Genomic DNA, 14,112 nt, shown 5'->3' with positions numbered 1-14,112 from the left:
AAGCCCGCCTCCACCGTGTTAATGAAGGAGACTTGAGCCCAAATAAAAAAATGTATTACACTTGCAATAAAATGTCCCGAAAGATGGTTCTGGTGGATTAAGGCACTGGTTATTGTGCTGAAATAGGTGCAGATCTTCATTTTTGTAAACAGTTTGTTTTTAGCAGTAATTTAATGCTGGGCATGTCATCGTGATTGACAGTTGTGATTGACAGTTTCTCAAAGCAGCGAGTCTGAGCTTCGGCAGTGTTATTTTGTGTTATTTTTAAATTTCTGTGTTATTTTACCATGACAAAATGAGTTCAGCAGTAAACTATAGTTTCTGACATACATGATCCTGTTGGAACACTGTTTATTCGCTAAGGTCAGGGCTTTTTTCGGGCTTTATTAGTTTGCTGATACACGCCTAACCACCCAGATAGCAAAATACACTCGAGCCAGTTCCAGCTAGATTCTAGCCTGCCGGAGACTTACCCCTCAGAGCTCAGACTGACTACCTCTGCTGGACCTACTCCGGATGCCTGGACTCACTGCCCGATTCCAGCCCGAGTCAATCGAGCCAGATGCGGCGGCCGAGCGAGCCGGCGCTGCCGCATGCGAGCCGGAATCAGCCCGCGACGCCGCGAGTAGGATATGTGCGCTGCGGCCTGGAGCTGGCGCGATTAAATATATAAAACCCTCATATTTGTTAACGTTATTACATCCAGTTGTGTTGATATGACAGCAAACGCATGCTGAGCAGTTCGGGGGGCGTGGTTTATTTTACATAAAGCGTTTGGTTGGAAGCTCGACTCCGCTCATTTTCGCGGCTCCTCCTCTGGCTCCATCCGACAGTCCTTCTGCGCATGTCAAGGCTCCAATTTCAGCAGTCTTTTGCGACAGTTTGTGCCCGTCAAGCAGGCGTTTTGCCCTCAAGGCGTTCAATGGGAAAAGGGGCTGTCGCGTCGTCCATATTTTTTACAGTCATTGATAACAATAGAGACAGAGCAAAACATCACTTTACATGATACATTATCTCAATTTGATCCAAAAGTCAACAAATTTGATTATGTCATTGTCTAAATAATAAATACACTTTTAACAATGTTAAACTTATCATTAAAAATGTGTAAAACTAGAGTTTTCTTGTTTTGACAATTCAAATATGTAGCTAAGAAAAAAAAAACATTTTATACTTCTGAGCAATTCCAGCGTTATGGATGTGCATCACAGCACGATTTGAATTCTCTCATATCGTGTACTAATCAGGGCTAAAACCATACAGTTGGCATAAAGAGCACCTATTCAACCCCATTTTCAAGATTTAAGATAAGCCTTTTGTGTTTTCCAAATGTGTCTGAAGTTTCAGCTCAAAACGCCCATCAGATTATTTATTCTAGCTTTCAGAATATTAAATGTTCTGTTCTGGACACAGTGTAGCTGTTTTTGTTGCCTGTGCCTTTAATGCTAGTTCTCCCTGCCCACTGTTCCCACGTGCCTGTCAGAGTGTGCCTCAATCTCTGCATCGACTGCATTAGATAAACAGCACAGTAACAGACATGAAGCAGATCTCACGTAGTGTTTGGGAGAAATACTACAGTAAGAACTTTCCCAATGATTATTTGATGTATTTGTTGTGGAGTTAACTCCAGCATTTCGATGAGTCTCATGCAATGTTGTTACAAAGTTCATGCACACATGCTAACACAGTTTTTGCATGGCAAATGTGACAGGATGCAGGTTAATGTCCACTGCTGTATGAATATCTGTTATGTTAATGTACAAAATAAACCTAATTAAACGTCCACAAACCGGGACTGAAGCGTCTTCTTTTAGAATTGTACTGACATGCAGCTGTGTTGAAGACGGTAAAATCGCTGTAATTCATTACAAACTGGCACTGTTTTAAAACATTTTGAACTTATTAAACTCACTCATGATCACGTTTGATAATGATTGATGATAACAGAGAGCTGAACAGATCTTTTAATCTCTGTCGCTTTGCTCAGGCCCTGTCTAGTGGATATGATTATATGCATTACATACGCAGCTGTCAATAAATTCGCAGGGCAGGGAAACGCCACTCCTACGTTACGTTGCTGTGGACTTAAAATTGGGAGGAATTTGGATCCTATTTTAATGTCAAGAAATTTAAAAAAAAAGCTAACTTATTGTGTTTCTATCACTCCAGTATGACTGTAGACACACTTTACCAGCACACATTTCTGTCCAAGCAACATACAAAAGATAATTTTCATCATAGGTGCCCTTAAAATTGTCCCAAAAGTTTATTTTAGCTCATTTTAAGTCAGGGGTCTCAAACTCAATTTACCTGGGGGCCGCAGGAGGCAAAGTCTGGGTGAGGCTGGGCCGCATAAGGGATTTCACAAAAAAAAGTCCTCAAATGTCATTATTAACAGTTTTAATTATTTCTTCTGAACATGAAGTGTCCTGAACATTAATAGAACATTGAGTGAAGATTATGAACAGTTCTTCTGAACATGGCATCTTTTGCCTACTTCTTGCTGCCAGAGACTTGACAACGTTTCTTCTCACAAATCTGAACCACATTTGGCTTTAGAGCGGAAGCAGTTGAGACCCTCAGTATGGCTTGAAGATGATCATCATTAAGTCTAGACCTGTACTTTGACTTATTGAAGTCCTAGGGAAAAAAAAGTGGGGGAACTCACTCAAAACTTCCATTCCCTCACCTAAAAAAAGGCGTATATATGTATACACATAGGGCTCAACCTGTGCAGAGCACATGCCCTTTTTAGTCTTGCATAGAAAGTGCCCTTCCAAAATGATCAAAAGTTCCCCCGCGACGCGACACACTCTCGGTCCCGCCCTTCAGTAGGCGCGCGATAACACCGCTCTTGAGTACGCGCGCGACAACACAGCTGATCAGAACGCGCGCGACAACGCGCATTGAGTGACAAGCGCGCTGTGTACGGATAGAATCAGCGGAGCGGGGAGCGCTCTCTCTCCCCGCTCCGCTGATTCTGTCAGAGTACAGCGGTCGGTGCGGGCCACAAAATATTGCACTGAGGGCCGCAAATGGCCCGCGGGCCGCGAGTTTGAGACCCCTGTTTTAAGTAGTTTGAAAAGGCAAGCATTTTTTGAGTATAAACGTGTTCTTTGAGTAAGTCGTCCAGGGTCACACATTCTAAGGCATTTCTTTTAATTCTTGTCTATGAAAACGAAAAATAACTTTGTTCACTCTTTCTTTTCAGATATGAAAATGTCAAGCACAAATGGCTCATCGCTGTGTCGCCTGGGTTTAGTAATGACGTTAGCAGGTGTCATCTCTTTCAGCATCGTGTTTTATATGTTTCCACCCTCACGAAACTGTCCACCTCAATTTGTTATACATGAACAGCAGTCTGAAAGCAGCTCTGACAAAAGCAACAATTCTGTCTCTAATGCGGCAGAAGACAAACCGATCCTACTCCTGTGGGTTTGGCCTGAAAACTACAGGTTTGAATTCAGCGACTGCAAAAAGTTTTACAACATTGATAATTGTAAGTTGACGGATGATCGATCGCTCTACACCAATTCAGACGCCGTCATGGTTTATCACAGAGGCATTAGTTGGGATCTGTCCAACCTCCCTCCATCGCCTCGTCCTCCGTTCCAGAAGTGGATTTGGTTACATTTAGAATCACCGACCAACACTAAAAAGATACCCGGTCTGGAAAACCTGTTCAATCTCACTCTCAGCTACAGACAAGATGCTGATATTGCAGTACGGATGAGATTAAAAACCAGGAAGAAACCAGCCGAGGATTTCGTCGTTCCCAAAAAAGACAAACTGGTTTGTTGGATCGTGAGTAACAATGATCCTTCAACTGGAGTCAGCGCAAGGAACAAGTATTATCAAGAATTAAGCAAGCACATCAAAGTCACTTTGTTCGGGAGGGCTTATTCATGGTTTCTGAGTTACGATGAGTACTATCCTACCCTCTCTAGCTGCAAATTTTACCTCTCCTTCGAAAACTCCATCCACAAGGACTACATCACTGAGAAGATCAATGGTCCTCTTGCTGCAGGAACTGTTCCTGTGGTTTTGGGTCCTCCAAGAAAGAACTATGAAAACTTTGTTCCTGGAGACGCCTTTATTCATGTGGAGGACTTCCCAGATGCAAAGTCACTGGCAGAATATCTGCATTTACTGGATAGGGATGACGTTGCATATCGGAGATACTTTAACTGGAGGAAACATCTCACTCCAACTCCTCATTTAATATTGCAAACTCAAGAGTTTGTTCTGGCTATATGCACTGCCTGTGATTATATAGCACGACACAGGGATTATAAAGAAGCTCATGATATATACGACTGGTATTTCAACTGAAGATATTTTGGCACATCAATTACTGTATACAAGACTCTTTTATATATATACTGCCAATTTTTATATTTATAGTTTGTTACAATTCTGGCAAAATGAAAGTATTTTGATTGTCAATCACTGCTAATTCTTTTTTTTTTTTTTTTTGTCCCCTGAAATGGTACTTTTATATCCCAACTCACATCTACATCATCAGTTTAATAAGTGACTCTGAATAAATTATGGCAAAAAAAATAATAAATCTAAATTGTCAGATGATGGTCAATGCATTTATGAAAGCCACAGTATTAAACCCTCAAAATAAATACACAGGATTTAATAATTTTGACAGTTTTGTGTAATTGTGGTTTGTTAGATTTGGGTTCCTTTTGCCAACATCACTTTTTAGATGCAATAACCTACCACAGATCTCGAAAAACTAGTTTAGGCTTGAGGCTAAAAAAGCAAGTTGTTCAAAATTTATCTTCCAGAACATCCGGAAACACTTAAATTGTTTTAAAAAACATTACGCAATCAACAAGGCAGCTCCAAATGTAAGTAAATTATTTACTACACTCAAAAGATTGTTTGTTCAAAATACTTCTATAAAATGAGCTGAAACGACACAATTCTTGAGGTTGTTTTTGGGACAACTTAAAGGTGCAGTATGTAACTTTGACATCCAGTGGTTGAACAATGTTTTACACTCCTGGATCAAAACACTGTTTTACTGCGTGTGCAGGTTGCCAGGATGGAAAGCATGTGCCTGACTATCAAGCCTAAAGGCTGATTTAAGGCAGATTTAAACCATTTTCTAAGTAAAAGCAACAGCACGTGATATCGAAAGAATTTCCATACTAAAAAGACTTTTTGTCCTAACCAACACCTGAAATTTATATTTTAGAAGCACCTATTTCTCACAGGTAAACAATGATCACCTCAGGTAGACCTCATGTGCTTTAATCAATGTTAAATGCTAATAATGCGAGTTTGAATGGCATTTTACATCACTTTTATTGCCATACTACTGAAAGCAGCAGCAGATAGTTCACCTCAGATCTTCAAAATAAAATTAACCATTTATGATTAAAGTTTACAACTGCCACTCAAAAACAACACATATTAGTGATTCAGCATCTGCATTCAATAATGTTAAAGAAGTTTAATATGTATTAATTAGATTATAAACCTTACCATTTTGTTGGAGTGCAGAGAGTGCACTATTCTGTGCTTCTGAACGGCTGTATTTAAACTCCTAGGGCCTGCTTGTCCACATACGTGGAAAGCACATTTTAGCTCTTAAGTGGCTGTTTAAAATACTTTGTTTTATATTTTGTTAGAGACATACAGTGTCATCCTGCAACTATTTTGCAGCACATGAAATGTCCCAAACACTATTTTTAACTGTCCAAAATGAAAAAAAAAAAAAGTTTTTACTCTGATATTCAAAGAAAGTTCAAAAACTATTTTCTATGTTATATATGCATTAAAAAAAACAGTCAGGAAAAAGTGTTTTTTGTAAATTCGGACCACGAGTCCAAATATATGGGCATCATTTTTCTCTAAAAGTACATCATATCAAAAAAATGATACTTAGATTTTGTTCTAATTAGGTTTCAATAAGCCCAAATGACAAAGAGAAATAAAAAATGCATGTAAAAAACACCTTGTGCCTTAAAAGTTAAAATTTCTATCATGTTTTGTCTGGTGCAAACAGCCAATTTGCTGATCACTGTGAGTTGTAAGTACATGGGGTTACAATGTAACCTGCTCACTTAATAATGTTTATGTTCGAAATATTTATATTATTTGCTAATTAATAATTCCCTCATTTGGAACTCTGAATCTGCGTCTCATTTCTGAGTCTGCTACTGTCAACTGGAGGTCTCATTTCAGTCGCGGGATCATACTTTGAGAGCCTTCCTGACTGAATGAAATACGTTGTTTTCCACCAAGGCAACCCGGGGTGCTGAAATATAATTGACTAAAGTGGCATTGGGCAGGGTAAAAGACCAAAACAAAGACAGTTGTTCCGGCACGGAAAACACACTTTCAAAGAAGAAAATCTGACTTCAGCATTGTTTTTTTTAGATAAACAAGAATGTTCACGTAGCATGTCTTGAACTTATTAGGGTGTTTTTATGATTTAGAGCAGGGGTTTTCAAACTGTGGGGCGTGCCCCACCAGGGGGCGCCAGCACCTTTTAAGGGGGGCGTGAGACATTGAAGCGTGCACTCGTAACTATGATGATGATCTTTATGCGTTCACTAGAGGGAATATGATTAACGTCAGCTCCACAGCTAACTATCGGGCACCTGTAGAGTTAATGCGTTTCAATAAAATATGCACAAATAAAATGGAGCGGATGCTTTTTAAAATGACTAACGGTGAATGAATGAAAGTCAAAGCGGTGAGCGTCAGACAAAAAAGTTCCCTTCTGAATCAAATAAGCAGGATTCCCATCTGGATCTTTCACTTTGAAGACTATGTTTACATGGACATCAGTTATTTGCCTTAATAAGACACTAATATAATTAAGGTGCTACCTGAAGTGCTTTGAAAAATTTGCGTCAACACGCTACTCACATTCACACGATTCATATGCAATTTTGGGTGTTTTATCCTTAATGTTTTACTTTACTGCAGTTCGTTTCAAGTTCACTTTCAGTCATGAGCATATCATTCACGCTCCCGTGACAAAATGAGGTAATAGATGCGAATGTAAAGCAAGGACTGGTGGAAGAGAGTTGTTTTAATGGATTAAAACATGCATTTTGTGATGTATGTGTGTGTATATGTGTGCGCGAACGGCCCTTTACTGACAGCCGTGTGTGTGGAACTCGCTACAATATGCGGTCGAAAAGTCCTACATGACGCCTGTAATAGTTTGATTGCGGTGTTTACTTCAATAACGCCGCTAATATCTGCATACTCCACATGTCTTAATTCCATTTCTGTTTAGTTCAGTTATGACTTTAGTCGCATTAGGGGAATCAAAAATTGCGATGCAAATGAAATTTCGACAAGCTTGGGGGGGGCATGTGTCCTAAAAGTTTGAAATCCCCTGCTTTAGAGGAGTCAAAATCTGACATACAGCACCTTTAATAGTTTTTCTTCAATCTACTTAATAATCGTGAAAACTCATAGGCTTACTTAATTCCTTCATGAAGTCCCAACGCAAATCAATTGTGTGGAACCCAGCATTTTCAGTGTATACGTTACAAATTTTATTTCGCATAAATTCTGTTTATTTTTTTGTGTGTTTTTAAATCATTAAAAACGAGCAGATCTTTATCCACAAATGATGTAACCTTAATTATAAGAATAGGTTTTTTTTAATCTCTTGTTTTTTTATGCAGCTTGCTCACTTCTCTTTTGTCTTCCCAGGCTTTCCATGTCAGTGTTTCTATAAATGTGAGTCTTTGGAATGACAGAAATGTGAAGCACAGCATCAGCACAACACATTTCTGCTTCATTGATATACGCATGTTTGTTGGAAGGTGTGATCAGCTGTTTTCACATTCATCCAATTCATTAATCATCTGCTGCTTCACTGCTGCTGCGTCATTCTGGGTTAGAAGGACATGAGGGTACGGACAGAATGTGTTTTAATTTCTAATTCAGTGCTTGTTTAACCATAAACAGTAACAGTAATGACCCAAAAGTCAGGTGAAGACTATCTGAGTGTTGACGTAAAACTCAAATTTAGCCAGGGGCTAGTAGGGTGTGTCATGAGGAAACCGGTTTAAAAATAACTAAAGCACAAAGCCTTCATTGAACTGTTAAAAACTGCACACATGCTATGTGACTGAAATGTTTTTACACTCTCTGCATAACGTCATTAGAATATAGTTCAGCAGACAATCCTGTAATGCAGGAAGTGCATTCAAATTCCGTGTAGTGTTTTTATATTCAACGTAATGTACTCCATTGTTTAATACAAATTTAGTCATGTAGGACAGGGGCTCCCGGACTTTTCAGCCTGTGACCCCTAAAATAACAATGTCATTGACTTGCTTTTTTCACATTGTCATCATGGGGTATTGTGTGTAGAATGTTGAGGAAATAAATTAATCTCTTTTGGATGTAACAAAAAATTGAGGAAAAAGTGAAGCGCTATGAAGACTTTACAGATGCACTGTATATTGAGATGACTAGAAATGTTCATTTGAACAAAAAAAAAATAAGTATAACTTTAAAAATAAAATAGGATGAAAACTAATCGACTGATTATTAAAATAACAGTGTGACAGTTACTTGTATCAGGACTTACAGTATAAACTGAAATCATTTCCGAGTCTTTGTTAATGTGATCCCGGTTCACATCTGAGCCTGAATGACTATTGTTTACCTACTTAGTATAAGTAAACTCCACAGGAAGGTGAATCAGTAAGAATAAACTTGCCAGTAATCCTTTTGTGTGTGTGCCTTCAGGAAGTCTTGCTATTGTCCAGGAGATGGCGTTGTTGATCTTTACATGACCGCCATCACACATTAATGAGACGGAAACATGTCAGAAAGCGAGCAGCTCTTAGATTTCAGGTATAACAATTTTTTTTATTATTATTATTATTTCCTAGAATGAGCTGACAGAGCGCATGCAGGATTTTCCAGTATAATGCGTGTTGAGCAGCCATTAATCTGCTATCTGCAACTTTATTTTTTTAACATCCTTTGTGACTTGTAGGAATGGATTTTTTTTTCTCCCAGCGTTATTGAAGACAGGTGAGCAATTACGTAGAACATAGGCGTGCATCTTCTACGGGACTCCGGTGACCCGAAAGCCCACGAAACCCACGGCTGAGATCACTAACAGACCCTATTAACCAGCCATCATGCACCTGCAGCCGGCCATACTACAGATAATTAGAGCGTTCTGCATACTGTGACAACTTCTGCTGAAACTCATCCCTAAACCTGCTCATTATGTACACGGGCATCCTCTGGGTATATGGAGAAAGCGCTGGTCTAATTGTCACATCAATTTACACCGTTTTCAAGGTAATGTGAACGTTAACAGAAGGACAAGTAAAACGGTATGAAGCAATGGTGTGTCAGCTGCAATGAGGAACGAACAGGCCTGAAACCATTGCCTTTTTTCCTATCAGTCATTTCTAATGTGAATTTTAGAGTTATTCAAGTCCTGTTTTCTTATCCTTGTGTGATTTCTTTGTTCGTTATCTTTTATATAAGGCTACATCAGAGCGTCTGAGAATGAAGAAACGACCAGCAGGTAAACTTTTAAAAGGAGGACACAACAGCAGGATATTAATAAAGCAGAGAGATTAAAAAGTGAAAGATGGAATAGAAATAAATATACTCACGTTTATAATTAAGCAGGAATAGCCTTCTCAGATTTTCTTGCTACAATTATTAATTGCGATATGTGATATTAAAAGGATATGTGGTATTATTGCCCTATAAGCTTGAAAATAGATTATTTTAACATGTTTAATAACCAAAATGATTGCCTTATTGTATATGCTGTACATGTTTAGAGTTGATAAATGTTTTAAACAAATTAAAATGTATTAAAATGGACAGTAGGTAATACTTTACTATAAAATCTAATTACTATGTGTTAGTTAAGAGATTAAAATTAACAATGAGAAATATTTTTGTTAAAGTTAATTTTAACTTGGATTTTAAAGTTGCAACAGCAGAATTTTAATAATGCAGAGATTGCAAAGTGAAAGATGGAATAGAAATAAATATACTGATGTTTATTAAGCATAGGCTTCTCAGATTTTCTTGTTGCGATTAATTTCTGCTTTATGGTGGTATGTGCTATTATTGACATATACAGTTGAAGTCAGAATTATTAGACCCCTTTTTATTTTTTTCCCTAATTTCTGTTTAAAGTAGAGCAGATTTTTTCAACACATTTATAATCTTAATAGTTTTAATAACTCATCTCTAATAACTGATTTATTTTAGCTTTGTCATGATGACAGTAACTCATATTTTACTAGATATTCATAAAGACACTTCTATACAGCTTAAAGTGACATTTTAAGGCTTAACTAGGTTAATTAGGTTAACTAGGCAGGTGGTTTGTTCTGTATATCAAAAAATATTAATAATTAGCCTAAAGGGGCTAATAATTTTGTCCCTAAAAAGGTGTTTAAAAAATTAAAAACTACTTTTATTCTAGCCGAAATAAAGCAAATAAGTCTTTCTCCAGAAGAAAAAATATTATCAGACATTCTGTGAAAATTTCCTTGCTCTAATAAACATCATTTAGGAAATATTTAAAAAAAGAAAAAAATATTCAAATGGGGGCCAATAATTCTGACTTCTACTGTAAGCTTCAAAATAGATGAACATAAATAATAACCCAAATGATTGCTTTATTGTATGTGCTGTTTAGAGTCAATAAATGGTTTAAACAAATATAATTGCATGATAAAGTAGGTAACTTTATAATAAAATTATATTTATGCTAAAGTTAATTTTAACTTGAATTTTTAAATTGTATTAATAGTGCAGAGAAATTGAAAGGTGAAACATGGAATAGAAATGAATATACTGATGTAATTAAGCTGGAATAGGCTTTCTTGTTGTGATTTAATTGCTGCTTTTATCGCAGTATATGGTATTATTGACCTATAAGCTTGAAAATAAATTATTTTAACTTGTATAATAATCAAAATGATTGCTTTATTGTATGTACTGTACATGTTTAGAGTCAATAAAAGTTTTAAACAAATTTAATTGCATTATAATGGACAGTAGGTATCAACTTTTCCTGTTGCAAACAATTGCTTTTATCCTGGTATACACTATTATCACTATGTTAACCTATAAGCTTAAAAATAGATTATTTTAACATATATAATAACCGAAATGATTGCTTTATTGTATATGCTTTACATGTTTAGAGTCAATAAGACTTTTAAACAAATTAAATTTGTTGCACGATGAAGTACAGAAGGTAACAATTTACAATGAAGTGTTAATTATATATACTACATTAGTTAATGGATTAATATCAGCAATGAGAAATATATTTATGTTAAAGTAAATTTTAACTTTATTTTTAAATTATATTAATAAAGTTAAGAGATTGAAAAGTGAAACATGGAATAGAAATGTATATAGTGACGTTTATTATTAAGCAGGAATAGGCTTCTCAGATTTTCTTGTGATAAATTGTTGCTTTTTATTGCAATATGTGGTACTTTTAACATATAAGCTTCAAAATAGATTAACATGAATAATAACCCAAATTATTGCCTTATTGTATATACTGTACATGTTTAGTGTCAATAAATGTTTGAAACTAATTAAATTGCATGATAAAGGACAGTTGGTATCAACTTTATAATAAAGTCTTATTATTATTTATAAAAGTCTTATTAGTATTATTAATATACATTAGTTAATGGATTTAAATCAACAATAAGAAATACATACTGTACTTGTTAATTTTAACTTTAATTTTATATTAAAGTTGCAACAGCAGGATATTAATAATGGAGAGAGATTGTCAAGTAAAACATGGAATAGAAATAAATATGATGTTTATAATTAAGCAGGAATAGGCTTCTCGTATTTTCATGTTGTGATTAACTGTTGCTTTTATTGTGGGATGCGGTCTTGTTGACCTATAAACTTCAAAATAGATTATTTTAACATGTATAATAACTCAAATGATTGCTTTATTGTTTATACTATACATGTTTAGAGTCAATAAATGTTTGAAACAAATTAAATTACATGAGTACAGTAGGTAACAATTTTCAAAGTCTTATTAATATATGTTACTTAATGCAACACAATCCTGCTACTGTATATTTATGTTAACTTAACTTTAATTTTAAATTAAATTACAACTGCAGGATATTAATAATGCAAAGAAATTAAAAAATAAAGACAAAATGCAAATGAATATACTGACGTTTATAACCGAGTTGGAATATGTGGACAAGTATCAAATTTTTGGTCACACTTTACAATAATGTTCATTAGTTAATGTTAATTAATGCATTTACTAAGAGGAACAAACAATGAATAATACATTTACTACTGCATTTGTTAACGTTAGTTAATGAAAATACAGTAGTTCATGGTTAGTTCATGTTAACTCATGGTGCATTAGCTAATGTTAACAAGCATGGACTTGAATGTTAATAATGCATTAGTAAATGTTCAATTATGATTAATAAATGCTGTACATGTATTGTTCATGATTAGTTCATGTTAGTAAATGCATTAACTAATGAACCTTATTGTAAAGTGTTACCAAATTTTCTTGTGTTTATTTGCTACTTTTGTCACGGTATATGGTATTATAACAATATTTGCATAAAAGCGCCAAAATATTCAAACATGTATAATAACTAAAGTGATTGCTTTATTGCATATAATGTACTTATTTAGAGTCAATAGTAATAAAATCTCAGTACTGTACGTTAGTTAAACGATTAAAATCAACAGTGAGAAATATGTTAAACTCAATTTTAAAAATCAACTAAATTTCATTAGTTATTAACTCTACTTAATGCATTGAAATCAAAAAGCGTAATAGTTTATGGCAGGGGTCACCAATCTTGTTCCTGGCGGTCTGGTGCCCTGCAGGGTTTAGCTCCAACTTGCCTCAACACACCTGCCTGGGTGTTTCAAGTATACCTAGTTAGATCTTAGCTTGTTTAGGTGTGTTTGATTAGGGTTGGAGCTAAAATCTGCAGGACACCGGGAACACTAGGAACAAGTTTGTTGATCCTTCGTTTATGGCATTAACTAAGGAGTTGAAAGATGCTTCTGTTTTCAGTTTCAGTTCTGACTTTTGTTAACATTGCTTAAACTGTGAACAAATGGAGCCTTATAATAAAATGTCGTAGGCCTGATTAACATGTGAATGTATGAAAATAAACCACTGCTAATACACAAATCTGATTATTCTTGCTCTAAAATACACTCATAAAACTTTAAATAATTAGTTAAATAAATAATTATTCACTGTATTATCAAGCACTCATAATATCAATATAGTGCATGTTCAATATTAAGACCTTGATCGACAGGAATCCAGAGGAATAAATGGATTCATCAATTGTTCAAATCTGCAACACGTTTTTAAAATGTGTCAACTTATTTTACACAAAGTTATTCACTTGTACTATTATTCTATGCATATGGAAGAGATCTGTGTGATTATAGATTCATGAATGAAGTAGTAGTAGTAATATTGCATAAATATGTAAATTTGACCGCAGGCTTGTGAATCTGCAGGGGATTGTTTTAGGAGGCCATGCACGGCCAAGGCAGAATCTCGTGTTTTGCCATGTTTTGTCTTTGGTCTGTAAACAGATTTCTGCTGTTGTCTGTCAGTGCCCTCGCTCATGTTGGATTTGAATAATTGATGAATCTTAAAGTGATTGTATGGCAGCTGTGGTGCTGATGAAGGAGCGGCGAGAGGAAGGGACCTTTGTGCGTTTCCTGTGTCTCAGGGGGCTGTGTTGAGATTCGCTGCTTACTCAGTAGTGAAACCTTCATTTCCAAGTGTTTTGTGCTGACAAAGGGCAAATGGGATTCTGTTTTAAAGCAAACGATGCAAGATTGCACTATTGCGCTTCAAAAGAGCGCCAGGCTGAGGGAAAAAAAAACACAAAACAAACGGTGGGTTTCCTAGTCATCAACCGTCTCACTTTGCATAAAATCGTAGATGAGATAAAACTGAATGAATCGCAGGTTTCATGCAACTTTCTCCTGCAAAGTTCTTTTACAGTTAGTAACACTTTGCATTAAGGTGCTTTTAATGTTTAATTAACTGATAGTGAGAAATACATATACTGTACTATT

General features: G+C 35.8%; 1 protein-coding gene across 1 annotated transcript in view; it reads left to right on the top strand.

The window, feature by feature from the left end:
- The window catches only part of fut9b.1 (fucosyltransferase 9b, tandem duplicate 1), a 207,687-nt gene extending 203,043 nt beyond the window's left edge, over positions 1 to 4,644 (top strand). Inside the window, 1 exon segment of the mRNA NM_001007454.3 lies at positions 3,212 to 4,644. Within this exon segment, the coding sequence (NP_001007455.2) occupies positions 3,265 to 4,332 (1,068 nt within the window). The 5' untranslated portion in view covers positions 3,212 to 3,264 and the 3' untranslated portion in view covers positions 4,333 to 4,644.
- The last annotated feature ends 9,468 nt before the right edge of the window (positions 4,645 to 14,112 follow it).

Source organism: Danio rerio, chromosome 8 (genome assembly GCF_052040795.2).
Source record: "Danio rerio strain M-AB ecotype USA chromosome 8, GRCz13ab, whole genome shotgun sequence".
NCBI lineage: Eukaryota > Metazoa > Chordata > Actinopteri > Cypriniformes > Danionidae > Danio > Danio rerio.
The sequence above is the reverse complement of the archived record's forward strand: the minus strand, read 5'-3'. Positions and strand labels throughout refer to the sequence as shown.